At 39.0% G+C, this 25,189-nt stretch overlaps 2 protein-coding genes across 2 annotated transcripts in view; both read left to right on the plus strand.

Annotated features, from left to right (window-relative positions):
• Positions 1-279: 279 nt before the first annotated feature.
• TERB1 (telomere repeat binding bouquet formation protein 1) lies at positions 280-25,189 on the plus strand. The gene is made up of 21 exons (XM_014522036.2): positions 280-790; positions 1,839-1,949; positions 2,220-2,348; positions 3,403-3,534; positions 4,001-4,061; positions 4,146-4,261; positions 4,397-4,519; positions 5,826-5,978; positions 6,612-6,743; positions 7,318-7,443; positions 9,621-9,784; positions 10,407-10,706; positions 11,219-11,583; positions 14,200-14,258; positions 15,536-15,604; positions 16,821-16,991; positions 17,484-17,570; positions 18,546-18,662; positions 19,058-19,170; positions 23,853-24,068; positions 24,783-25,189. The coding sequence occupies exons 1-21, from the start codon at positions 757-759 to the stop codon at positions 24,792-24,794; spliced, it is 2,790 nt and encodes a 929-aa protein (XP_014377522.2). The 5' UTR covers positions 280-756; the 3' UTR covers positions 24,795-25,189.
• The window catches only part of DYNC1LI2 (dynein cytoplasmic 1 light intermediate chain 2), a 41,063-nt gene continuing 40,748 nt past the window's right edge, over positions 24,875-25,189 (plus strand). The window contains exon 1 of the mRNA XM_025209490.1: positions 24,875-24,885. Within this exon, the coding sequence (XP_025065275.1) occupies positions 24,875-24,885 (11 nt within the window). The remainder of the gene's footprint in view (positions 24,886-25,189) is intronic.

Raw genomic sequence — 25,189 nt, forward strand, 5'->3', positions numbered from 1 at the left:
CCCGGGGGACGAAATGGGGCAGGGCTGAGGGAGGAAACTGACCCCGTTCCCTTGTGTTCACGGGGCAGGGCTGGTGTTACCTAGAGACTCCTCTGACGCGGTGTCCAAAGACAGGCCACAAAAATTGCAAAAAAGTCTTAAAACTGTTGATTCGGAGATACGATGCCTTTTATGAGACCGACTGAGAACTGGCAACAAAAATAAAAGACCTTTTTCTGTCAGCTTTCAGGCTCAGGGATAGCGAGAGACGGTTAAAAGTCCCTGTAGGTAGGAAGTAAATGTGTGTGGGGGGGGGGGATGTTGCACAGAGGAAGCAGAAGGTGGACATCTGGCCCAGGACCGCGCCTTCGTGGGTTACATTTTGTGGTGCGGATCCAGTGGGATTTCTCCCCAGGCGGCAGGCAGGGAGCTGCAAGTCTGGTAATTTTCGCTGGAGGCCTGGTACGGTGCCCGGGTGCTGCAACCAGCATTATTTCCACAGCAAATCTTCGGCACACGTTAATGTAATAGTTTCCACGGTCAGAAGGGACCTGAACAGATTATCAAATCCGATTAACACAGGCAGCAACTGAATGTAGATTGAAATATAAATTAGATTTGCAAATAGCATCAAATCAGCTGGAAGAGGTGTATTTTATGAAAACCAGCACAGCGTATTTTCAGTCTGCGCTGTGCGAGTGCGTTGTGAACGTTGCTGGCTGGAAATGTTAAGAAAATCACTTTTCTAGTTGTAGGGTCAGAGCAACACAACAGAAAATGGAAAGCTTAGAAGTGCAGAAGATGGAGTGTGGTAAGATCTTTAGATCCGCTTGTGACGTTCTCCATCTGTTTTATGCTGTTTTGGCAAATTTATGGGAGTTGGGCAACACAAACCATTGGAGGAATTTGCTCCTGCCCTGCTATAGTAATCATAGAGAAGTAAGTCTGGAAAGGACCTCAAGAGATCCTTTAATCATATTATCATTTTGGGTTTACACAGAGTGATGGTAATAGATGAAGTTAATGTCAAATTCAGGCATTTGACTGGAACCCATAAGGTTACATCCTTTTCACTAATTATTGTTTGCACATTTCTGTCTTGCTGTCACTTCTCAAACTGTATTCCTTTGAAGTTAGAAAAGCATTGTGAGGGTTATAAGGGAAATACAGGACGTTTTAAAATAATTATGAAGAAAGTCTTGTTGGTAGTATGCCCCAGAAGTGTTCAGATGTAGATAGGTGGCTAGTAGGATTTGCAAAAATGCATATGTATTTCTCACCTAAATGTTGTGTGAATCCCGTTATGAAGCATGTAACAACGCTCCTTGTATAGGGCGCCTAGATGCTCAACGTCACAGTGCCTGCATCCTTTTGTGGATGTAAAAACAATTGATTTCCATAGATCAGTTGGGTTTTTACCTTGCATCTCCCTCCTCATACATATTTTCTGATTTAAATTAACTTTGCAGTCAAGGAAATCTACCTGCATAATTGAAGAGAGGTAGTTAGCTAACCCAGTCAACTGCTGCTGACAAAAGCTCCTGCAGCTCTGATTCAGTTAATCTGTAAAGTGCAACTCTACCCTGTCTTTCTATAACTGGAGGCAAGGAGAATGTTAAAAAAAAAAAAAAAAAAAAAAGTTGTCTTCATTCATAAAAAACACAAGACTGTTCACAACATTACTGCTAGATGGGGAAAAAACAGTTCAGTCTTACATTGCTCTTTGATTTTCTTTTAAAATATAGTACCATGATTTTTTTCAACATCCTTAAGAAAAAGAGTAACCGACAAAAAAGAAAAGAATAATTATAAAGGAAACACTACATTTCTGTGAAATTCATCTTGTTTTATTCTCATAGAGATGAAGACAGATCTGAACTTGCTTCTTGAATGTCTCAAATATCAAATGGACAGCCCTACTTCTCAAAAAGAGGCCTTGGTCACTATTTATTCAATCTGTCAGCAAAACAGTAAGAGACAGTCTATCCCAAAAATTTAATTGGGGGATTAGATTTCTATCTGGGGTTCTGAATATTAAAATAACATTATTTATTTTCATAGTACATATTACACTTTGTCACTTTTTAAAACAGGTATATCTAGAAGCCTTAAAAACACAGAAGATGACATGTCTTCTTGTACGCAATATATATTCCATACTGCACTGATTGTTTTTTGGATTGTCACTTGAGTACATAAGATAAATTTACCTCTTTCTATAATGTCTGCATTTACTACAGGTGATGCAAGTAATTATTTGCGAGAGATTGGTGGTTTGACATTCATAACCGACCTTGCAAAGTCAAGCATGCATTGTATGGTAAAGGAAGCTGCCTTATTTACATTAGGAGTTATAATTGAAAATAATGGTAATATATAGTTGTTATTTGTATTTCTAAGCATTGTATCATATTTTACTCTATACTTATATTTATCTCATCATCAAATAGTTGAATGTAGTTACAGATAGATTTATCAGGCCACAATATAGATCAGCTTAATACTGTTAGGGTGAGATTCTTGATTCCTCCATTGCCATTTTGTTCCACTGTGGAAGCACAGGACAGCCATAAAGACAGTTCAGCTCGTCATTTGAAAATTCATCTGGGTTGTGAGAATCCTTGGGTGGCTTGGTTGCTGTATGTCACAAGGGATAGACACTGATGTAGAAGGCATGGCAAAGTAATTGCTGTACCTGGGACCTGCTCTGTTTCAGTCCCACATTGGTATAATTACTGTAAGATTGTATGTTATGTCTTTGGACATGATAGCCTAGAACCAGACCCAGGATCATGTAGCAACAGTCAGCCACTTTGCAGCCCCTCTCCTGAGCTTCAACCTTGCTCAACACGTTTTGGGTTTAACAGAATCTAGTCCATGGTTTGCAGGTTACTTTATCATGTTAGTGGGAAATTACTCAAAAGTGCAACTTCAAAGTGAGCCTGAAAGCAGGACACTACCTAGAATTTAACAAGAAAGGTGCTTGCCAAATAAATACTTATTGAACCATTGCTCAATAAGACAACTTTATAATGTCCAGAGGTTGGAACAGGTTCCAAGAACCTCTGAATTAGGGCAATGAGGAGGAAGTTTTCATGGAGCGTTAATACTCTGTTTCATAAAATGGCCAAATTGTAGTCAATGCATTTATCATCTTCCTGCTTAGTAAAAAGGCTAAGCTGTGACTTTTCAGCCTGGGCCCTATTCCTAGATAAGCTAGAGGAGGAGAGGAAAGGAAATTCTTCTTACAAGTAAGCATTGATAAGAGGTATTTAAATATCTCTGATATTAAGTATCAGTGCTTCATCACTTTTTCTCGTCAGTCTTGTAATAAAGCCAGTATGCGGATTATAGATAGAATTGTTTCATACTTCTACAATTTGTACACTTTAACAAGTAATACCATTTATTTCCTGGTTTCAGTTTACTGCCAACAAAATATGTGTGCTTCTGGATTGTTTGAAGATCTCATTTTGTTCTTAATGAATAAGGATTCCAGTGTAAACTTGAAAAGAATGTCTGTATATGTTGTTTTAGTATTGGTTTCAAATAATAGTAAGTGTTTTTTTCTTTTATTCATAAAAACACCAAGTAATAACATTGTGTGCAACTCATTTCAACACATTATTGTTTGTCAGCCCGTACCATTATAGCTTGATATATAAAGATTAATTCTGATATATAAATTAACTTGAGGTTACATAATAATACTGTAAATATACCATTCATTATTAAAATAGCAAAATGTGCTTTTGGGAACATATTTTTGTTCAGAAACAGGTGCATTTGTTAATGAAACAATACAAAAACATTTTTTCTCATATTTCACAGTGAAATTTAGAAACAACACTAGAACGTTAGTATTGATTATTATTTGTATGGTTATAGTACCCAAAAGTCCCAATAAATTCTGTTCTGTTGGGCTCTAGGCAAACACATAAAATATATATTATTATGTGCGCGCGCACACATAAAATATATAAAAATATTTTTCCTGATACTGGTATATGATCATTTATAGAGAGTGGGCAAACTCACGTCAGAGAAACAGGCTGCATTGGTGTTCTTCTACAGTTATTCAGGTAAATAAGCAAGGCTGTTGTTACTATACCGGCTATTTAGCACAGGATTTCTCTTTGTCAATACATTTGGCTTTTTCTTAACAGAACAGCTCTTTCAATATCTGAGATAACTCTGTCAGATGAAAATATTAATCAATATTATCAACTGTGGTCTTCAGTCTGCAGTACTCTATGTGCATGCGTTAATAATCCTCAAAATGGTAACTATGTTTTTATCTTATTTTTTCACACGGCAGTACGTGTAAAAAGGATATTTGTAAAGTAACTTTTAGTTGATTGTCCTCTCAAACCACATATTGCATTGAGATGTTTTTGTTTGGTTTATATGTTTACAGAAGAGAATCAGAAAATTTGCAGTTCAGTTTTCCCTCAGACAAAACAGTGGCTAGATAGATGCATAGAGCCAGAGATAGTTCGTCCTATTTGTTCATTTGTTGGACTCACAGTTGCAAATAATTGTAAGTGCATGTCATCTTGAAATTAAACATTTTACTATTGTTCTATGAAACTTACTCCTATGAAATATAAATTAATTTCCTCATCTTTCCCCTTTCCCAGTAGATTTATTTGCTTATCTTCCACCTTTTTTTGAAGGTGGTCAGTGACTTGTGTCGCTGGCCCCATTCCTCTAAACCCCATGAAGACACTTGCTGAACCAGGGTGTGCCCTGTAAAAAGAGGCTGGAAGGGCAGGAGACAGAAGTGGGCATGCCATTTTTCTCCAATGATCCCTTCAGAATTTCCAGGAAAAGATGATGCAGGCACTAGCAGATCAGCTCCAATGTAGCTGTTTGCTGTGGTAGAGTGCTTTGGCCCATTTCAGGATGGCAATAAGGTTTATGGTTTGTGAGAGTGTCTGCACATGTAAACATATTCCTTTCCAAAGTTTCCCTGGGAATATTGGTAAGATGGCTACTACAAGTCCTAGTCTTAAAAACAGTAAATCCAATTAAAAACTTTGGATCTGAACTACACTTGTCATTTGCCCTATTTAGGCATTTTCAGTAGTTGGATGAATGCGGGTGTAAAAGTACAATCAGATCAGTTTGGTGTTCAACATCTACTGAAGGTGACTGCACAAGGTGCAGGACAATGGTGAATCAGGCTGTTTGTAAATATTGGTTTACTTCAGTCATTTTGAGAAACCTTTTCATCGTGTTAATTTTTAGACTATTTTCGTGAAAAAAAAGTGTTTATAGTTTACATTTTAAGGGTTTTTTCTGAAAAGATTATGTCCCTCTGTGTTTTGCTTCAACTTGGCAAATGCCCCTCAACCTCTTTTTATCTGTTACAGTTCATGTGTAAATACATGACATTTACTTTAAGGTCAGATTTGGATATATGATGTTGAGTAGTACTTTACCTCACAAATATTTCTACTGGCTTCAAGTCACTAAAGTCTGTAAAATAATTTGGGAGCTGTTTTGATTAAAGCCAGTTTAAATATAAGGATATCACCACCACGACATGGAAAATAATGGCAAAAACAAAAAAATGACTTCAAGAATACAAGTACACTGTTCCTGTTTACATGGGTACATTCTGCCTGCATATTTCTTGCAAATATCCTATAAAAATGCACATCTGAATTTGCCATTTCTCTCAAATATATTAGATATCCGATTTCAGCTATGCTTTGTGGATGGATATGGAAGCAAAATAGCATGTCCACAGAAAATTGTGATAAAGTTGCTTGATTAATATGGTTTTAGAGCAAGCTGATATGTAAATGTTGTAATGCAATTTTTATTCTTTTCTTATTAAGCGCATGTACAGAAATATTTTGTTTCCATTGGCGGATTAGATATTTTAGCTAAAGCTCTTGTGAAGCTGGTAGATGACTCTTTCAGAAACTACACCAGTACAAAACTTGCAGTAGTAGTGACGAAGACTCTGGATGCCTGCATTGCTGATAACTGTGAGTGAATGAACAAACAGTTTTGGTATGGATATTAGAAGGGTGCAAGGTTGTGTAGGTGCAAACTGTAGTTTTATATCTTGGTGTTCCCTCAGTGCTCACCGACTGAAACAGCAAAAAGTGAGAGTGTGAGCCTTCACTGACTCAGAGCTTGGATTTTAAAAGACTTGGGGTTGTGACCAAGTTTGATTTTTCAACACATATATATATTCAAGCAAACTTAGTTGCCTTAGTCTTGGAAGGAAGATGACTACTTTATTAGAGAGTTCCCAGCTGTTCTTTGGGAGACTTTTACAGTAGATAAACCTCACATCACATCTTCTCCTGTCCTTCCCAGATCTGTCCTCAAACTGGTAAAGAATTTGGGGAAACTTTCAGGGGTGTGTGCACATTGAAGGCACTAATTTTTCCAGGTTCCTTGTGTTTTCCATTGTGACTAAGGAGAATAGGGAGTTGTTGGGTCTAGGGGGAAATGTAGACCGGACTAGCGTACTTTAAGAACAGGATGCTGATTTTAAATTTTGGTGTAGCATGAAGAAACTGGGGCAGCCTCATGGAGGACACCCTGAAGAAGAAAATGTCATGTTGCATTGTGCTGTGGACTTATAGTTTGATTTAATCATTTTATAATAGCTGCCATAGGTGCTGTCCTGTCAAAGTATCACATTGTGCCAAAGCTACTGAGGTTGCTGACTTATGACACTCTTGATTCAGGAGAAAAACTTAGTCTTATTCTTACTGTTGGACATTGTACAGAAGTTTGTGGTAAGATTTTGATTTTCTTTATGAATTTTGGTTCATGGATCTAATTCCTTCTGTGCTACAGTTTTCATTAAAACCGTATTCTCATTAGTGCTTCAGGGCAAAGTTCTAAATAATTTAATTCAATATCAAAGCTTAGAAAAAATGTTAAATTTTCTGTGTAGGTGATCATCAAATTTTAATGACCTACCATTGTTGCTTGCCTTGTGGGGTATCTTTTGGAGTCTTTGGAAGCAAGATGAATCCATGACCGCTATTTCCATTATAATCAGTACCTAATACCTACTGAATGCCAACCAGAATTAATAAATTGTAAAGAAAGTTTTCAGAAGGTAGCATAGCCTCATTTAATAAATATAAAAGTTTTCACTAAAGTAATGCTAACCTTTTTAAAATAAGGCTTTTGATTGTAGATATGCATATAAAGTAATGCATAAATTACATGGAATTTACCTAGATAAGGCTTTAATGAACAGAGCCCAAGATAAAAATATGCTGTCGTGTTAAGATACTGTAAAAGAACTGTCAACTATGTACAAGTTAGGATTGCTTTATTTTCCATTATTGCCCTTTTTAGAAGAAAATCAGTATGATCTACTGAAGAACAATGGCCTTCCACTTATGATTCAGGTATTAACTGAGTCTCAGGATGAAGAACTAAGCAAAGCTGCTACGTTTGTGCTGCAAAACTGCAAGCAAATGAGTAAGCTTTCTGTCATGCTTTTAAAAAAGCTAAGTGAGATGTTCCTAGTATGTGAGTCTTGTTGACATTCAAAAAAGATTTTAGGTGTTGGAGTTTGATGCAGTGTCATTTTTTACAGTTGTTTACTTATGTAGAACTGTTTTTCTCATGAAACATCTGTCTCCTTTTCCTTAACCATCTAGAACTGTGGTTCTCAAGCTTTTTAGAGTCAAGGCACCGCTTGGAAAATGCTAGCTCTTAGTTTTCACTCATTTCTTGACTACAGAAAAATAATAGAGCAATTATTTGATTGCAGAGAACTCAGAGAGATCACAACAGAATGTTTTTAACGCAATAGATTCCTATTTAGAATCCTTGGGTTTATTTAGTTAGGTCATTGAGGGCCAAACTTTCTGCCAGGCATGCCATAAATTTAAGCCTGCGCCCTCCCCAAGTGCTACTCTGATCCTCTTCCTTTGCTGCACTTGTGGGATGTATGGCATGGGTTGGTCATCCCTGGCTTATGTGATCTAGCCATTTGATGCAGCTTTTATTTTGGAGGTGCTGCTTTTCCAGTCAACTACGTGGGACCACTGATATGTAACATCTTTTTCACAGAACAATTTCACTGTAAACAAATTCATGAAAATTGTAACTGCAAATGTAGCAACTCTCATTAAACATTTACCTTGCAGCTTATTTTGCACCTGACTGAACTGAAGCTTTTAACTGCAATTGCAGTTATATATAGTTTATATTAAAACTATACGTTAGAGCTGTCAATTAATTACCATTAATGTATGCACTTAACCCATTAATTGGTTCTTGCATTAAAGTTTTTAACACGCTAATTGTGCACTGTCACTGCTACATCTGGGCCACCCAGTGGGGCAGTGGTGACAGTGCAGAAGACCACAGGGCAGCCAGACGCAGGCTCGAGGCTGCTGCAGCAAGAAGGCCGGGGGGAGGGAGGGCACACACCCAGATACAGAGACACAGACACATGAACAGCTGCAGCATGCATATGGCCAGGAAAGCAGCCCAGTGGCATGTAAAGCGGCACCCAACAGATAAGTCTGTGAGTGGAAAGGGGTGGAGGGAGAGGGAAGTGGGGGCAGATGGAGGCCCCCATGAGGAGGGAGGGAGTGGGGCAGGGCCAGGGGCTGGGGTGAATGGGGCCCTGGGGCCAGGGCGGGTTATGGGATGGAGCTGCAAATGGCTCATCAAGGGGCATGGCTCCCTGCTGCTGTGAGCCACGCCAGTGGAGGCATGGGGGGCCATGTGCCCCCTGGATTGTGTGTGGGGTGGAGGTAGGCTACCTGTTGCAGGCTGGGGCTCTGTGCCCTGCCGCTTTTGCCCCAGGAGCCATGCAACCCCATATTGTGCCTCCCGCTGCTAGACAGGCAGGGCGCACATGGCTAGTGCGCAGTGGTGGGGAGCCGAGCCCCTGAACGAACCACCCGTGGCTCTGTCCCACAACCTGCCCCAGTCACTCCTGCCACACTCCCTCCCTCCTCACTGCGGGGGCTTTGATCTGGCCCCCTCTCCCCCACTCTTTTCCTTTCCCTCAGCCCCTCCACAGATTTAGCTGCTGCTCTACATGCCACCAGGTTGTGTTCCTGTAGGGTTACAATATTTCCAGTTGGAAAAAAGAGGATACCTGGGGGGGGTAATATGATTGGGGTGGAACAATGATATGCCTGTGCCTTGCCCCTGCCCCTCACTCCCAAGCCACAGCCCCCCAAGCCCTGCTGCTGCTCCTCACTCCTGACCCACAGTACCCCGCATCCTGCCAGGGCATGTGGGGACGGCCCCCTCCCTTGGCTCCAAACCCCACACACACTCCCACAGCCCCCCACACACATCTACCCCAAACCCACCCCCCCAACCATACAAAGTATCTGCATAATTTTGAGTTTTTAGCTATGCGATTAAAATCACAATTGTGACAATTTTTTTTCATTATACAACTAATTGCAATCACATTTTTTTAATAGTTTGATAGCCCTACTATATATGGAACTTTCTTTCTGCTTTATTACATCCACATTTTTTAATTAACAGTTTGCACTTAAATAGAGATGTTAGAATGTTGATTTTTTTCATCTTTCACAATATTAAAAATATAAAAATGAGATGTTTTCAGTATATTATCAAATGAGGAAAGACTACATTTATTTATTTTCTACTTTACAAAGCTGAGAATTTGTCTCTGAAATTCAATGAAGATTCTTTGCACGCAAATGATACAGAAGACTTAGAAATGAACCTACAAACTAGAGAAAGGAATCTAGAAGACTACTGGAAGAAAGCAAAAGACATTTTACACAGACTAAACTTGCTTGAAAATGAGCATTATGAGGTTTGGCCAATTTATTCCAGTTATTATAAACCTAAGCAGATCTTTTCCCTCAAAGTCATGGAGAAATTTGAAGCAAAGCGTTAGAAAATTCTCAATATGAGCTATAAAAGGAAGGGGGGGAGGTGGATATCTGAGAAACTGCACCCTGTAACATTTTACTTTGGCATTATAGTAGGTTAGAGATAGAAGAAGCACTCAGAAAGTGGAGTGAATGCATGAATAACATCCTCTTTTTAATATTTTGAGGGAGACTACAAAATACATTGTAGAAAATCTGGTTCTGTAGGATTTAGTCTGCAGTCAATTCAGTTTCAATACCGTGGCAGAAAAATAATACCCAGATTTTTAAAAACATTCATGCATCTTTTAAATCTACCATTTCCACAATTTTGTGTGAAATTCTATGATTGAACGTCTGTGGTAATTGCATGCATATATGTGTACTCAAATTCAGTGCCCAAATAAATACCTCTCTCTCTCTCAAACATACTTTTTTTTGGCTAAAGTTCTGATAGACCTCATTTGAATTGATGTACCAGATAACTTTCATGCTTTATATGAAAATTAAAAGTATATTCAGTATAGGTTTAGAATTAACAAACAATAGTTCTTATGTTTAAAGGATACTTGCAGAAGCTTTCATACCAGGGAAACAGAACATAGTAATCAAAAGCAGTATCTAGTAAAAAAAGCTGCAGAGCATGTGCAACATAAGGAAACAACATGGAAAAAGAATGCGTGTCAAAAGTTCTGTAATCAACGTGATAGAAATGGAGATGAAAATCCCAAATCATGCCAGACTGACAAAACCAGAAAACAGTGCTGTGAAATATCCCCAGAATCATGCAAGGAAATCTGGAGGCACGTTGATCTAAGTGTAACAGAAAGTGATGCTGGAATACACACAAAGAGCCCATTAATGGTACAAAACTCATGTTGTGTTGTAAAATGCTGTATTTTCATTCATGTTATTCTTTCAGTTGTTTAACATCAGGGCTTTAGTTTGAGGCTTCAAACCAATGTTGTGAGTTTAACTGGATGTCATCTATTGTTGTTCTGCTTTTATACCATTGTTTCCGCTATTAGACTGTAAATTTGTAAAGTTCTCAAGTTTAACATGCATTTTTGTTCTTGTGTTTTTTCTTGACTAGCTAGTCCCCAAATATTAGAGTGCTCTGTAATTGGTTCACAGGCTAATTTAGGATTGACATTTATCAGTATTTAGAACTGCTTGGCTTTAGGACTTGCTCCATAGTTTACAGCCCAAAATTCTACTATATTACTGTTCCTTTAAATTCTTTAGCACAGCCTTGCTGCCTTTCGTGTTAACTTTCATCTCTAAATGGACTCTCTTGCTTCTTCTGGTCTGTCCCTTCTAGCCCTGCACTGGAATTAATTAAACCTTTAGCATTCGTTGATATTTTTGCAATATAGGACAGAACAAGGAGAGAAATATTTGTTGATGTACTTCCAGAAGCAAATATGCCAACAGCATCAAAATACCATGAAGTGGATGCCAGTGATCAAACAAGTCATGTGGATGGACCATGTAAAAAAATGCAGTGCCCACAGATAAATTGTCAGTCGCATGATTTAGTCAGTACTACAGCTGTAAATGATAAGTCACGAAAGAATGGAATATTAAAAGCTGTGAATCCAGTAAATGCTTCTCTTGGGCAGAGTGAACAAAATGATACTTTATATTCAGTTGATAAACTGCAAAGAGGTAGCGTGCTGTCTCATCTTCATGGACATGAAAGAACTGCTTGTGAGAGGGAACAGTCTCTTCATGAAAAAAGGTACTGTATTTGATGTGAAAAGTAAACGTTTAAAACTACTATTAATTTCCAAATCAAATAGCATTTTTATTTAATTATTGTTACTAATTAAGCCTTTAGTGCAGGAGGAAGCAGACAAGTTTTTGTTTACTAAAGCTTGTAAGCAAGCTATAGTTTCCTTAGGTTGCCACCTCTGAGGAATTGTATTAGATCTTTAGGCTTGGAAGGATTCGATTTTCACCAATTAAACAGCTATTTCACCTCACATACACAGACCGGCAGAAAAATATTTCCATCAGTAATCATCAAAATTTACAGACCCTTTTCTATAATGGAACCCTTGCCCCTGTTACTGGACAGTGGAGAAAGACAGTGTGGATGGGTGGGTGGTGTTAAGAGGAAAACAATGCAACTAGCTGCTGGTTCTTGCCTAATGACTCATCTGGTAAGCAAGCAGGGCTACTTAAACCCCTACTCAGAAACCAGGGAGGAAGAGGGGAGGGTATCAGTGGCTCCAGCCCAGTGGCAGCAGGGCCCTGTCCAGGCCAGGCAGACTGAGCCTGGGGAACTGAGGGTGGCCACCGCCTCTACCCATGGTCCTAGAGCTCTCGGAGTGCCATACTACCTTCCTCTTGTCCCCCGTTACCTGCCTGGGTCTTTCCTGATAGATTAACAGAATTATTTAAAGCAGGTATAATTCAATGATTTATGGATATTTACTACTTACATTTTGATGTGATTTTATAAAGCTTTTAACAGTATACTGTCATTACTAAATTGTCTACTCCCCACATCCCTAAATTTGCACAGTCCTGAAAATTGAAATCAATACAAATCAAAATAAATGCTTCAAAATAAACATTGATTTTTAGCTGTCAAAAATATTAAAAAATAAAAATTGAATTCTGCCAAGCTTAAATATCTTTGACATCTCAGATCAGTGCAGGAAAGGAAAACTTTGATTTTGTTGTCTAGATCAAATGGTTACAGTAATTTCAAATGAGTTTATAGTTACTAGTTAAAAATATATATTACATATTCAAAAGCATAAAATCCATATTTTTGTCCATTTGCACCCCATTTTAATCACTTCACTTCTATTGTTATATTCTGGTATGATTATGCATTTATTCTATCTCACATTTACCTACTTGAATTTTTTTTAACAGGCTACTCTATATCTGATGAACTATAAAAGTGGCTCACTTTTATGGCCTATGATTTCATGGTGCTTTCTTGTAGTAGGTTTGCAATGGATAATATATATTGCAGAGAGCTTGATGTTGCACATGCACTAATGTCCCAAATGTATTGTTCAAAGATTATTTTGAATTATACCCACGTGACTCCCACTGAAGTCAATGGGTTCCTTTGAGCAAAATTTGACCTATTACTGAAATCCAGAATATGTATGATATGTCTCAGTATCTAAAATAAACCTAATTATTTACCTTCAGCAGGCAGACATGCATAAATTGTTGTCAGCCTGGAAGGACAGATTTTAGAGCTGCTCTACAAGAAAATTTAAGTTGTATTGTTTAAATCAGTGATGGCCAACTGTTTTGGCAGGTGTACCACAAATTAGCCCTGCACAAGTGCCACTCTGATCCCCTTCCTCTTCCCAATCTGCAGCTGTGCTCTCTTCTCCCTTCTCTGTGCTCCCTACCTGATTGTGTTGCTGTGCTTTCTGCTTCCTATCTATTGCTTTGGTGTGCCTGTCCGTTCTCCAGTCTGCTGTGTGCCCATGCCGCTTGTGTTAAGCTGGTCACCCTTAGCTTAAATAATCAGAATTGAAACTTTGTTCTGTTCTTATTTTCCTTATTCCCAATCAACTGATTAGGAAGAAAATGGATAGATAATACTTGAGTTCTGTCACTCACAACTTTATCTTGATTTATATATCAGTTTCATAACAAACTTTTCCTCTGTCCTTTTGTTTTTCATGGTTATCTTTCCTACCCTTAAATAGCAAGACAATGAATGGTAAACTGCTAGGGTAAATAGCAAATTCCAATACATTTTAATTACATGTTTTGAATATGCCCAAAAAACAGGCTAAGAGATGTGCAGTGTGTTCTTATTTACAAATTTACTTCAGTTCTCTTCTGTCAAGTCTCACATTTTGAATATCCATTTTTTTTAATGCGACTTTCTGGCTCCTACTCTTGTGTGATGCTCCAAAATGCATTGTGCTTTGCCTTCACAGCTACCATAAAGTTCTCTGGAGCATGGAAACTGGCCCATAGTCATGTAACCTATGTTCTATTTTCATTACTATTTAGGACTCAAAGTTACAATTTGCAAGAAAATTTTGCTTTCTAAACAGTGTCATCCAGAATGTATTTTCCTGGTAGTAAAGATAACCATGCTTCTCCCCTAAAAATTGCCATAAAGATATGTCAACACCTCTCTTAGCCTGGCTATTTGACGCAATTAACACATACTAGTGCAGTTTCTAGAACTTGGCATTTTACCTTTTTGAGAGGTATAGGTTGTGGCTGTGTTGGTTTAAGGACAAAGGCAGACAAGGTTCTTCGGGTAAATCTGAGATCTTTTTGAGAAGCATTTAATTATAGGTTGAAGATTAATTGTGTTGTGAGCTTTGGTTTTAAATTAATAATGTATTGATCTTTTCAGTGACCATTTGTTTAAACAACCAGCACTGACTCTTAACACACGACAGGCACAAATAGCAGGTAAAAGCAACTGAAATATATTTCTTTTAGAGATACAGTTGTGTTTAATGGATTTTTGTTAGAAATAAAATATGATCAGTTTGTCTTCTCTTTACAGTAATATAATATGAATCTAGTGAATATTCTACTGTATATCATTTCTAATTCTATTATGTGCAGTATTCTAGAATTACTACAAGTATTTGAATGTCTAAATAATTATATGCAATTATGCAGTGCGAATATTGTGTTTAGTTTCCATGCTCTAATATGTTTTACTTATGTTTTGTTTGTTTTTCTTAAAATAAATGTGAACATTGCACATTACAGAGGATTGGCCTAAATAACCATCTTGTGCTGCATCTGAAAGCCAGTTTAAGTTGATAGTAAACCTATTAGTAGTTTAGTATATTTACCACATTTTGACCTGTGCACTAAGTATTACATAAACTAAGAACCTAATCATGTGAACTAGCACATGCGTAATTTCAAACCTAGTCATAGTTCTAAAAGACAAAAGTTTAATTTACTTGAGTTAAAAATGTATCAGTTACTTTAATGCAACTCAGTTGAACTCCCTGCTTATCTAGGCTTCATTGTATGCAATAAGCTGTAGTTATCCACGTGCTTACACTAGTTTTACCTGATTTCAGTAGAACTGCTTCTGTGACTTCAGCACAGGCAGGACCAAGGTATAGAGCGTTAGTGCTGATCTTTGATTCATAATCACTTCTTGTATTTATTTCATGGTTTAGATGTCATCTCTACTCATGATTAGCTTACTGACATGTTACAGAAGTAACAGTTACTAAAGTATTTGTTATATTGTTATGTTAGAAGAGGCCAAATTGTCCTCTAACTATGCTGGTGTAAATCAAGAATAGGCACTGCTCTAATGAGTTGGGGTTTGTAGGATCAGAGTCCAAATTTGAAATAAAATACAACTGGTCTGATATCCTACTTCATTACATTAGTATGCAGAAGTATATAAGGTGAAACTGGTGTAATCATGTGGAAAAATAAGACTTACTGGGTACAATGAAGCAAAGGTAAGCCTGAATTCAGTGAAGTTAATCTGGATTTACACCAAAGTAATTGAGATGCTCTTAACTTGGGTAATTCTGTATGATTTTTAATCATTGTACTTAAATATCTATATGTCTTCTAAAAAATATAAAATAAAATTAAACATATGTATGCCATTGAGAAATAACTGCCAAAAAGATAGTTCATCTTTTTGATCCTAGTGAAGTGTGTGTGTGTGTATTTCAATTTTGATCCACGTCCACTTTGTTCAGGTAGAAATAAAGAAATAAGAAGTATTCAGACTACTGCATCTCCTAAAAAGTCAGATTTAAGGTGTATGGGTAAATATTTATTTTAATCTTTTTCCTATGATTTCATAAAACATGTTATGCATAATCAGAATTATAAATAAAATGAATCAATGAATTGATATTACCGCTGATCTGGCACATCTGCAGTTTAAAACTAGAGCCCTTAATCATGCCCCCACTACTCCCAATGAAGTGTATATGTCCCAATCTGTTATTGGGAAAATTCACCAAACTGAGTAAAGCCCACGCACTCAATTTCAGATCTACATCTCTTTCTTCTATTAATAAGTAGATGAGTTATTAATAAATAGAAGAGAGAAAATTTTAAATTAACACAAAATACTTGGACAACAAAACTGTTCTTGCTGTTTCATCTGTAAAAGGGAGAGAGTCTGTTAAGTAGATTTGACTTCTATGAAGAGCCCGTTCAATTCATGCCCTGACTCTTGGGGGTGGGTCTGCAGTACAGCAGCCATGAGTCCCAGAACTGATACCCCCAAGCATGCCCTCTGCAGTCATCCCTAGGGGCCTCTTTGAAGTATCCTAGAGCCTGAGGTTTCAAAAGTGTCTGTGAGGTAATGACACTGTAGCAGCCTTATTGGTGCATATCTAGGTGGGGAGAAGAGGATGGACAGTGTGGGCTTCAGGCATCTGTGCCAGGACACACTGCCACCAAAGGTAGACATAGCCATGCATAATCTTTTATGGATTGTACCAGAGTTACATGCTCCAAGGAATTAATGAAGTGGGGCAATACCATTGGTTCAACCACCTGTGACTGCAGCACAGAGCCTCAGAATATGCAACATCTGCTGCAATTCCCACTGCTTGAAGGCACATGCACAATGAAGGACCTCACAAAGTGCAATAAATGAGCACAAGCATGTGTAACAAAATAGTCAAATGTGGTGAAGAAACAAGAAGGTCTTGTAGGGTATCGTTCGTTAGTCATACCATTAATAAGTGTGTGTGTGTGTACACTCTCCGAATATATATGCAATCTATGAATGCACATTTGGAGAGTTACTGCACACCATTAAGAAATCAAGTACTGTATTCTCTCACATACACATGCCCCCATTTAAAGCACATGCCTTGTTTTTGGAAGGCAGAAAGTAGGATAAGATTTTTCCAGTCATGGCCAGCTGTGTCCCATAACCTATGTAACCCACGTAAAAACATTTTCAGACAGATGTATGTTGTTCCTACTTTTACATGTGCTATTTCTCCAGTTTGTCTTTTTCAGGGTGTGTAACAGTAGGACTGTCTCTGAATAGCAAAAATTTTAGCAAGATGTTGCAAACTTGTCCGTACCAGTGTGATCGTCACAGAGTCATTCTGGAAGCTGAGGAGAGATACAAAGAGAAACTAAGGAAACTGGCTTTCTGTAACAACAGTAGTTCTGCACCTTATCAAAGTAATCATGAGAAATTATTGTAATACATAATGGAGTAGTTTAAGATGTATTGGTTGTTAATAAGTTAGGAGATCAGAATCAGACCCAGCCAAGCGCTTTTACTCCCACTTAACTGGATCTAGTCATAACAGTGTGAGGTCAGAATCAGACCCTGAGTCCCTGGAAAGAGCAAGTATAATAGAGCTCTTCTGTATTCATTAGTACTGGTTGTATGTTCTCAATATGAGGATGAGGCCAACTGTCTGTCTCCTTAGTCAGTCCCCGTCTATAGCTATTGGGGACAGGAGAATGAAATAATGTAAAATACAAATGAATGGGTTTATGATGGTACAGCAAGAGCATGTTAATATCACCTCAAGGATGCAAGAAGCTTGTATGTCTTGATTAAGATGTTGGGTTTTCTCCTGTAAAAAATTCTAAGGATTTTTAGAATGTAGCAGTTATTAAATGCTGGCATTTATGCTGATAACATAGTTGTCCTGTACTTTCCAGAAATAGTGTTGACCCCAATTAGGAAAGGAAACCTGAATACAGTCTCATCGACCTTCAGAAGCAGAATTTCACAGGAAAATTTCCAAAGTAAGCCTAGTTTTGCAGCTTATGCTCGTGCAAATAGCCCGTACTATATATATAGTTCTATTGTACTTGAACCCTAAAGCAGGCAGGAGAGCTAGTTTGTCCTGAAGCCCTTCGTAGTGTGACTTTGCATGCTATCTCCCTGAAATGGAAACACAGGAGACAGGTGGAACTGTCCCACACACACCTATTTCCAGAAGGAGTATGGAAGGGAGCAGGGGGTTTGGACTGGGAAGGGCTGCAGCACAAGCTAGCTCTCCTGCCTGTTTTAAGGTTAGCAAACAACTATAATGCAGGACGAGAGCACACACTTCTTCAGCCCTGCACATAGGGTAGTTTTACTTAGCCGTAGCAGCAGTAGCACCTACATCACTACAGCCCTGAGGGAGTCTTGTGATACCTTGGTTGACAGCCACTGGTGAATTGAAATGGATAATAATGACAAGTTGCAGCATGTAAGAATATTCTTACCGGCTCTATCTATGGATAGTCTAAAAAATAATACTCCTATATCCATACTTAAACTCTTAAAAGGGTGGCCAGATTTTTAAAAATGCTAAGCATGCGTTGCAGTCGACTAGTCCTCCGCACTTTTGAAAAGCAAGTCACTTATTTGAGAGCATAACTTTAGGCTCTTATTTTTTAATATCTTGCTCTATATTACTGTCCACAATTTCCAATCACTGATCATTTATTAGCTAATTGGTCTATCACTTTTTTCCAGATTCCCAATTTGATTATTTTATTCACACACATTGCCAGCAAAAGCTTTTTCCAAGTTACTGTCTACATTTATCTTAACAATTCATAACTGATATGACAGGGCTTCTGGGAAACAAATTGTTCTGAGGTAATCACTCAGATTGGAACAATTTTTCTTCCCATTCCAGAGGTTCTTTCCTTAAATTCTAATTCCTAAATGTTACTTTGTTTGTTGTTTTTTGTAGGAAAAAAAATAACATATTATTATTTTAAAAGGTATTCTTTTGACTCCAATGAAGAAAACCAAAACTGGTAGGTCAAATGGAAATGTCAAGCTGAACAAAAATATTCAGTTGCCAGAAAAGTATGACCTTATAGCTACATGTCCAAAAAGTAAGTAATACTATACAGTGAATTACATAATTTAATATGGTTAAATGATGCCGCTGGTTAACAGCTATGAGACTGCCAGATCTGTGCGTACTACTGTGAGAACTTAATGTGATATATGCTAGTGTATATCAACATATATATTGACATGTGGGTTTGGTCTTCTGTCATCAGTTCTTCTACTGCTCATAAGATGACACCTTGCATATTTAATGCCACAGTAACTTTAATGAAGCTTTAGTGCTAGGGAAAAAAGATGCCTTCTTGGATTATTTGCAGATTAGACTTTTACATCATTCACCTTTTCCCATTTCTTAAATCTACTGCTGCTTTACAAGTACTATGTTCAGTTGTACAGTAGACCTGTTAGGTTTAATTAACACATCACAACTTCATAGTTCTCCAGACAGACCAAGACAATAACTTGAAGAGCCAGAAAATCAAAGAGATTCACCAGACAGATCACGAAAGCCTGAATGGAAAACGTATCTACTTGTTTGACGATGATGAGGTAAGTTTTAGACAGTCAGATAGTACTGTCACAGATTTATATGCAAATCCCTGTAAAATCAATGGGAGTTGTTTTTTTTAACAAAATAGTCTTAGGCAAGAGACCAGCACCAAAATGCATGACCCAAATGATCTCACTGTAGGCACGTCCATCACCATTGACTTCAGTCTGGTTACACCAACTGGGACATATACTGAGTTTTGCTTTCATTTTCTATAGTTAACAATTTCTACTGTGTTTTTCAGCTCCAGTCAAGAAGCTAGGCAGTTTGGAGCCTGACCTTGGAAAAATTGTATTGCCCTTGACTCCCATTAAAAATGAAGGGAGTTGAGAGGACTGCACCATGAAGGCAGTAACCAACAAATTTTCCTGTTTTAAAAAAAAAAAAAAAAAAGGTGTTGGTGGATGGTGGTCCCTAGTTGATGCTACAGTTTCTGAGCTGTCTTTGTGATTGCAGACTGATAGTGCTGATACTTTGCTTTAAGATGTGGTTGTGGAAAGAATTTTTCCTGTATATTCCTGTTTAACCTTTCTCTTCAATTATCTGTACATATGGATTGCACTCATTTTGCACATGTGCTCTCTGCACAGAAGTTTGGAGAGCTTCATCAGCAGTGTCTGTGAAGGGTCCTGTATGCACCTTGCATGTTCTTATATGAATCCTCCTGGAGAAAAGTGGGGCCACTCGGCTGCCACTCATTTCCTTTAACCATCCATTGGTCTCGGGTCGGAGCACCCTTTTCATTGTCCCTTATCTAAGAGCAGCTTGTAAATGCTTTTTCACATTTAAGCCCATTGGCATCATCCCCCCCCCCATTTGTTATAGAGTTAATACAGATTTGGGTACAGGCAGTCCTCAACTTAAAATGTTTTGAGTTGCAACATTTTGCACTTACAATGTTTATAAATTGACACCCTGTTTCAACTTTCTGACGTCAGTTTTGACTTTACAACACTTGATCTGATGCAAAACCACACCAGTGAACAAGTGCGCTGCATCACCTATCTGCCTGGAGAACATATGTCCAAATTTCCTTGGACACTTTCTTGAAGAAAGCAGACAAGACTCCAGAAAAATCTGCAGCCAAGACTCCTGAGAAGACTCCAGCCAAGAACCTTTCACGAAGTCCAACCAAGAGCCCTTCAAAACGTACAGCAAAGTCTCCACCAAGAAGTCCTTCCAAATCAATATGATTGCTATTTACAATATAAATACATTAATGTAGCTATATGACTCATCTATAATTGATTGAGTACAAAATTATGGTTTTTTTTAGTGAAAATAGGGTATTGGGCCTTGGTTCAGGAACCAATCCCCCATTTATAACATTGTTTCCTATGGGGAAATTGGTTCTGATACAACGTTTCAACTTAAGACGTGGTTTTCAGGAACCAGTTGTGTCAAGTCTGAGGACTACCTGTACTTGGTATCAGTACATATCACTTTCGTGACTGAATCTCAGTCTTGATAATTCCTCTAAAGGATGGGAAGAATTATTAGGGGAGAATTATATTTGTGATTTGCAAGTTGACCTAGAAGCACTTGTAAGAAACAATGGAAGAGTCCTTTCTGGCAGCATCTGATTCACAAACTGCGAAATAAGATGAAGTGCCAATCTCAACAGCTAAAACTTAGACTGCAAGTAGTCCAGTGACTACAGGGATCACTGAGTTCCAGTAGATTAAACAGAGTTCAGTTAGTAGCAAGAAGCTCAGAGGCTCTCTCAAGCGCTGCTTGAGGTCAAGGACCTCTGCTGCCTGTGCAAGATAGGTCTGTAGTTCCCACATTGTTGTCTTGGCACTGGTCGTCTTCACTGGTAACCAGGAAGAAAATAACTGTTAGTCACTCAAAGGATTAATCCTTGTCAGCACCGGTCAGAGCTGTATCAAGTCTATCACCGTGTTAGCATTGCAACGTTCAGTACCAACTAGCACTTCCAGCTTGGGCTTCATATGGCACAGACACATAGGACTGCTTCTCACTCAGTAATGGCATCACGCTCTCTATAACTACTCTCTATAACTATGACTTCTACTCTCTTTCCCAGCAGAGTTCAGAGCAGGTAGAATCTCCTCTGTTCAACCTGTTCTATGTTGTTTATATTCAAGTCTCTTCCAGTTCCTAGCAGGATTTGGACACCAGAACCTCCAAAAGAGGTTCAGAGATTGCATCCAAATCAAATCTTAAACATGGATTATGGTCACAAACTGATGCTAAACAGCACATGAACATCATAAAAAAAATTAAAAGCAATTCAGCTGGCATGCAAGGGAACGGAAAAACAGTTTAAAAACTGACAAACTAAAAGCTGCAAAAAGTTGAGGTTCAGGATCAGATAACATTCTAGTCATTCTGATCTCTTTAGTTGACACATTTCTTTTTCTGTTTCCAGTGATTTTTCAGGATCCTTAGGAAGGTGAGACTGGATGGAACTCATGTAATCCTAAAAGCTCCCATGTAGCCTCACCAATTCTGGTTTCCACATCTACTTCTGTCCAATAGTCAGCCCCTAATGCCTTTCCAAAAGGGCATAATCTTATAGAACTTCAGTTTTATTCTGTATCCTGATTCAGTTTCTCTGTACCTCACTGTGTGGATGCTATATGAATAACTTTTGTCGCACAAATGGTAGCCCTTCACTATAAAGATATACATAACATAGTAGAAGTATTTTTCATCTTGGTCTGCTCTCCAAAGTGAGACCAATTTCAGCCTAAAGGCCTTTGGATTACATCAGAACAGCATATTATATTAAAAAAGTTAAGCTTTTGACTTGCATAAGAGCTCATTCAGTCAGGCCCAGGCTGCTTCTTGAGCATACATTACCAACATCCATGCATTCAGATTTGCTGAGTGACTACATAGTGCACATGTCTGCCAGTCATTATATGATAGTGTCAGAGTAGACATCAAACTAAGGAAAGCAGTTCTACAATCATTATTCAGGTGAAATCTTAGCTCCCACTGTCCAAAGGACCTCACTACTTACTAGAGGTGCACTGATACTTTGGTCCTATATTGGATCAGCATTGATCTAGGGAAAATTGACAGTATTGGCAAACAGCTTTTTTTGGCTGGTGTGGCCGATAATTCCACTGATAAATGTCCCTGTGTATGCACACAGCTGCAGCATCCATGCGGCCAGGAGCTCAGCCTGGTGGCTTGGAGACCAGCATTGGGCTGGTAATCTGTTGTGGGGGAAGGGGCAGGGGGACGGAAGGGGCATGGTGAGGGGAGATCAAGGCCCCTGTGAGGGAGGGGATGGGCTGGGGCAGGTGCCTAGCTGGAGGGTGGTGTGAGATGGAGCCGTGGAGCAGCTTATCCGGTGGGGAGGTGACTCCCGCCACTGCAGGCACCACAGGAGGGCATGGGGGAGGGGGGTGTTCCCCCAGATCAGCACATGGGGTGAAGCAGGCTGCACTGGGTTGGTGCTGGGGCGGTGCCAGGCTCTTCCTGGCCAGGTCTGGGCTGGGCTGCGCTTAGGGTGGACAGCGGTGGCACTGGGAGAGGGAGTACAGTGAATTCTTGGGTGGCTGCAGACCCCTCCCCGCATTGCGTAGATCCCCCTCCCAGCGCTGCTGCCACCCACTTTGAGCGCAGCCTTGGCCCAAACCCCCGCCAGGAGGAGCCCAGTGCTGCCTCAACCCCAGCCCTCAGCAGCAGCCTGCCCCGCTCCGCACACAGATGCGGGGACATGTGCCCCCCCTCCCTCCCTCCCCCCATGCCTTCCCAGGGTGCCTGCAGGGGTGGAAGCTGTCCTCTCCCCCTGCAGCCCTGGATGAGTCATGACTGTCCTGTGTCCTGCCTTGGCTGGGCAATGCCTGCCCCAGCCCCCACTCCACTCCCTCGTTCACCACAGAGACCTCAATCTGCCCCCGCACGTCCCTTCCTTTCCTCCGTCCCTTCCCCCACAACAGACTTACTAGCCTGATGCTGGTCTCCAGCCTGCCTGGCTGCATATCGGAATCAGATTGGAATTTGCTGATACGCCTCCTGAAAAATCAGCCATCTGTATCAGCCCAAAAAATCTGTATTGGTGCACCCCTGCTATTTGCTGATTACCATGAGTGGAAACCTTGTGTACAGGTACTCCAAGAGAAAGGAACAGGTACTTATGCCATAGAAACTGGTTTTTCAAGAAGTTCTATACCTGTGGATCTCGTATCTTGCCCTCTGTTCCCACAGCTTATCTGATCTTACCTGGTTCCTGAGTGATGAAGAAACTGAGTAGTAAGTGTTACTCTTATGCCCTTTCGAGGAAGAGCAAATGGCCATGGAGGGTGCTTTCATGGCTCCTCATGGGCACTGCTAGTAAAGGCTTTCTGAACTCCTAAGTGGGATCCATACATACAGAACATCTTGAAGAAACAGTTACTCTAAGGACATGTCTACACTGCAAACTTGTCATACCAAAGTTGTGTCCTCAGAACACGGCTCTGCTCCAGGTGGGCTACTTCCTGAAACAGAGATGGTGTAACTACTTTCATGCAGTGCTGCAGGCAAGCCGGATAGCACAGCTATGTGTTAAAAGGTAAGCTTGCAGTGTAGATGTGGCTTGAAGCAGGTAACTGTTTCTTCAGAATTATTTTAAAAATTATAATTGAGACTTGCATTATTTCTTTCACTTTGTTAGCATATAATTTTATATGATTTCTAAATAAATCAAAATAAATACTTACAGAGTAATGAAAGTCCTTCATTAGCTATGCACACAGGAACTTTACAAAAGAGGCAGCGAAGACCCCGGAAAGATTTTACAACTGAAGAAATAAACTATCTTTTGAGTGGTGTAAAGAATATGGGCAATCACTGGAATTTAATTTTATGGTCCTACCCATTTCAGAAAGGACGGACAAATGTTGATCTTGCCAAGAAATACCACAGGCTACACATGCATGTAATTGAAATGTAATTTTCTACTAATCCTTTATATTTGAACTCTAGTTAGTTTTAATTTTAATGTCTCCTCCACCTTTTCTGTTTTACGGTGTAAAGACCTAGGATGAGATCTTTGTGCTGTGTGTCTGAGGCTCATCACTAAATTTGCACCCCGGGGGGAAGATGGGTTAAGGTTGCTTTAAGCCACATTTCTTCCCTCCCAATATTGGATGAGACCGAAAGTCAGAATTGCCCCTGGGTTAACACAGCCCTAGACAACTGCCTACCTTAGAGCAGTCTACCAGTTGTTACGCCTGCCTCCATCAGTTCTTGTAGTGGGAGAGAATCAGATCTGGGACATTCAGAAATCTTTTGTGCCATTCAGACCCATTACCAAAAAGTAGGATCCAGAGAGAATAAGCATTTCACTTACAGCTCCTGTTTTTAGTCTGGTAAATTAGCTAAGGAAGGGAGGTTATGAATTCCAGTTTTAATCCCTGCTTTGACAATGACTTGTGTTACCTTAGATAAGTCAATCAGTTGATCAAAATGGCGATGAAACTTATTTATCTCTTACGTGGCAATAAGAAGGGCACGGTAATATTTGTAGGTGATATTTTTACTGTGTTTTTAAATTGTACTCCTCCTACAAAAGTGCTAAATTGTAGGTGTCTTTCTTTTAATTCTTTCTAGTTTTTGTCTTGACGCGTCTTTTTTTCCCTCCATTTTACAGATGAAGAAATAAAGTAAAGAAGATCATTAACCTGTTTCTGGAATGCTTAGTATTTTGTCAAAGAATTTGAAAGAACAGAATTAATAGTATAAATGGCATTTAGGTAATGCTAATGTACATATTACAGATGTTATTTAAATTATTTAATTCTTTATATTGTACTAGCACTGAAAAAAACAAAAGCCTAATATTTACCTGCAAAAATAGTTTTGTTTTGCAAACTTAAATGTAATTTTAATTTTATTAGGTACATTAGAATTGTGAAAATTCTTATGTAAAGTACACTTTATACCAATAAAATAGAAACACATTTTCTTTATTAGACAACCTGAAAAATCTCTCTAACTTGACCCTGCTATGCTCAAATAGGATACATTTGCTTGCTTTAAACTTTGATTTTGAAAAAA

This window comes from Alligator sinensis, unplaced genomic scaffold (assembly GCF_000455745.1).
Source record: "Alligator sinensis unplaced genomic scaffold, ASM45574v1 scaffold170_2, whole genome shotgun sequence".
In the NCBI taxonomy this organism is placed as follows: domain Eukaryota; kingdom Metazoa; phylum Chordata; order Crocodylia; family Alligatoridae; genus Alligator; species Alligator sinensis.

Excerpts from the sequence above, each read along its gene's own strand:
- TERB1 (XM_014522036.2), top strand. The coding sequence starts at position 757 with ATGGAAAGCTTAGAAGTGCAGAAGATGGAGTGTG. Across the intron at positions 5,979-6,611 it reads TGCCTGCATTGCTGATAACT|CTGCCATAGGTGCTGTCCTG; the intron begins GTGAGTGAATGA and ends ATTTTATAATAG. Across the intron at positions 6,744-7,317 it reads ACATTGTACAGAAGTTTGTG|AAGAAAATCAGTATGATCTA; the intron begins GTAAGATTTTGA and ends TGCCCTTTTTAG.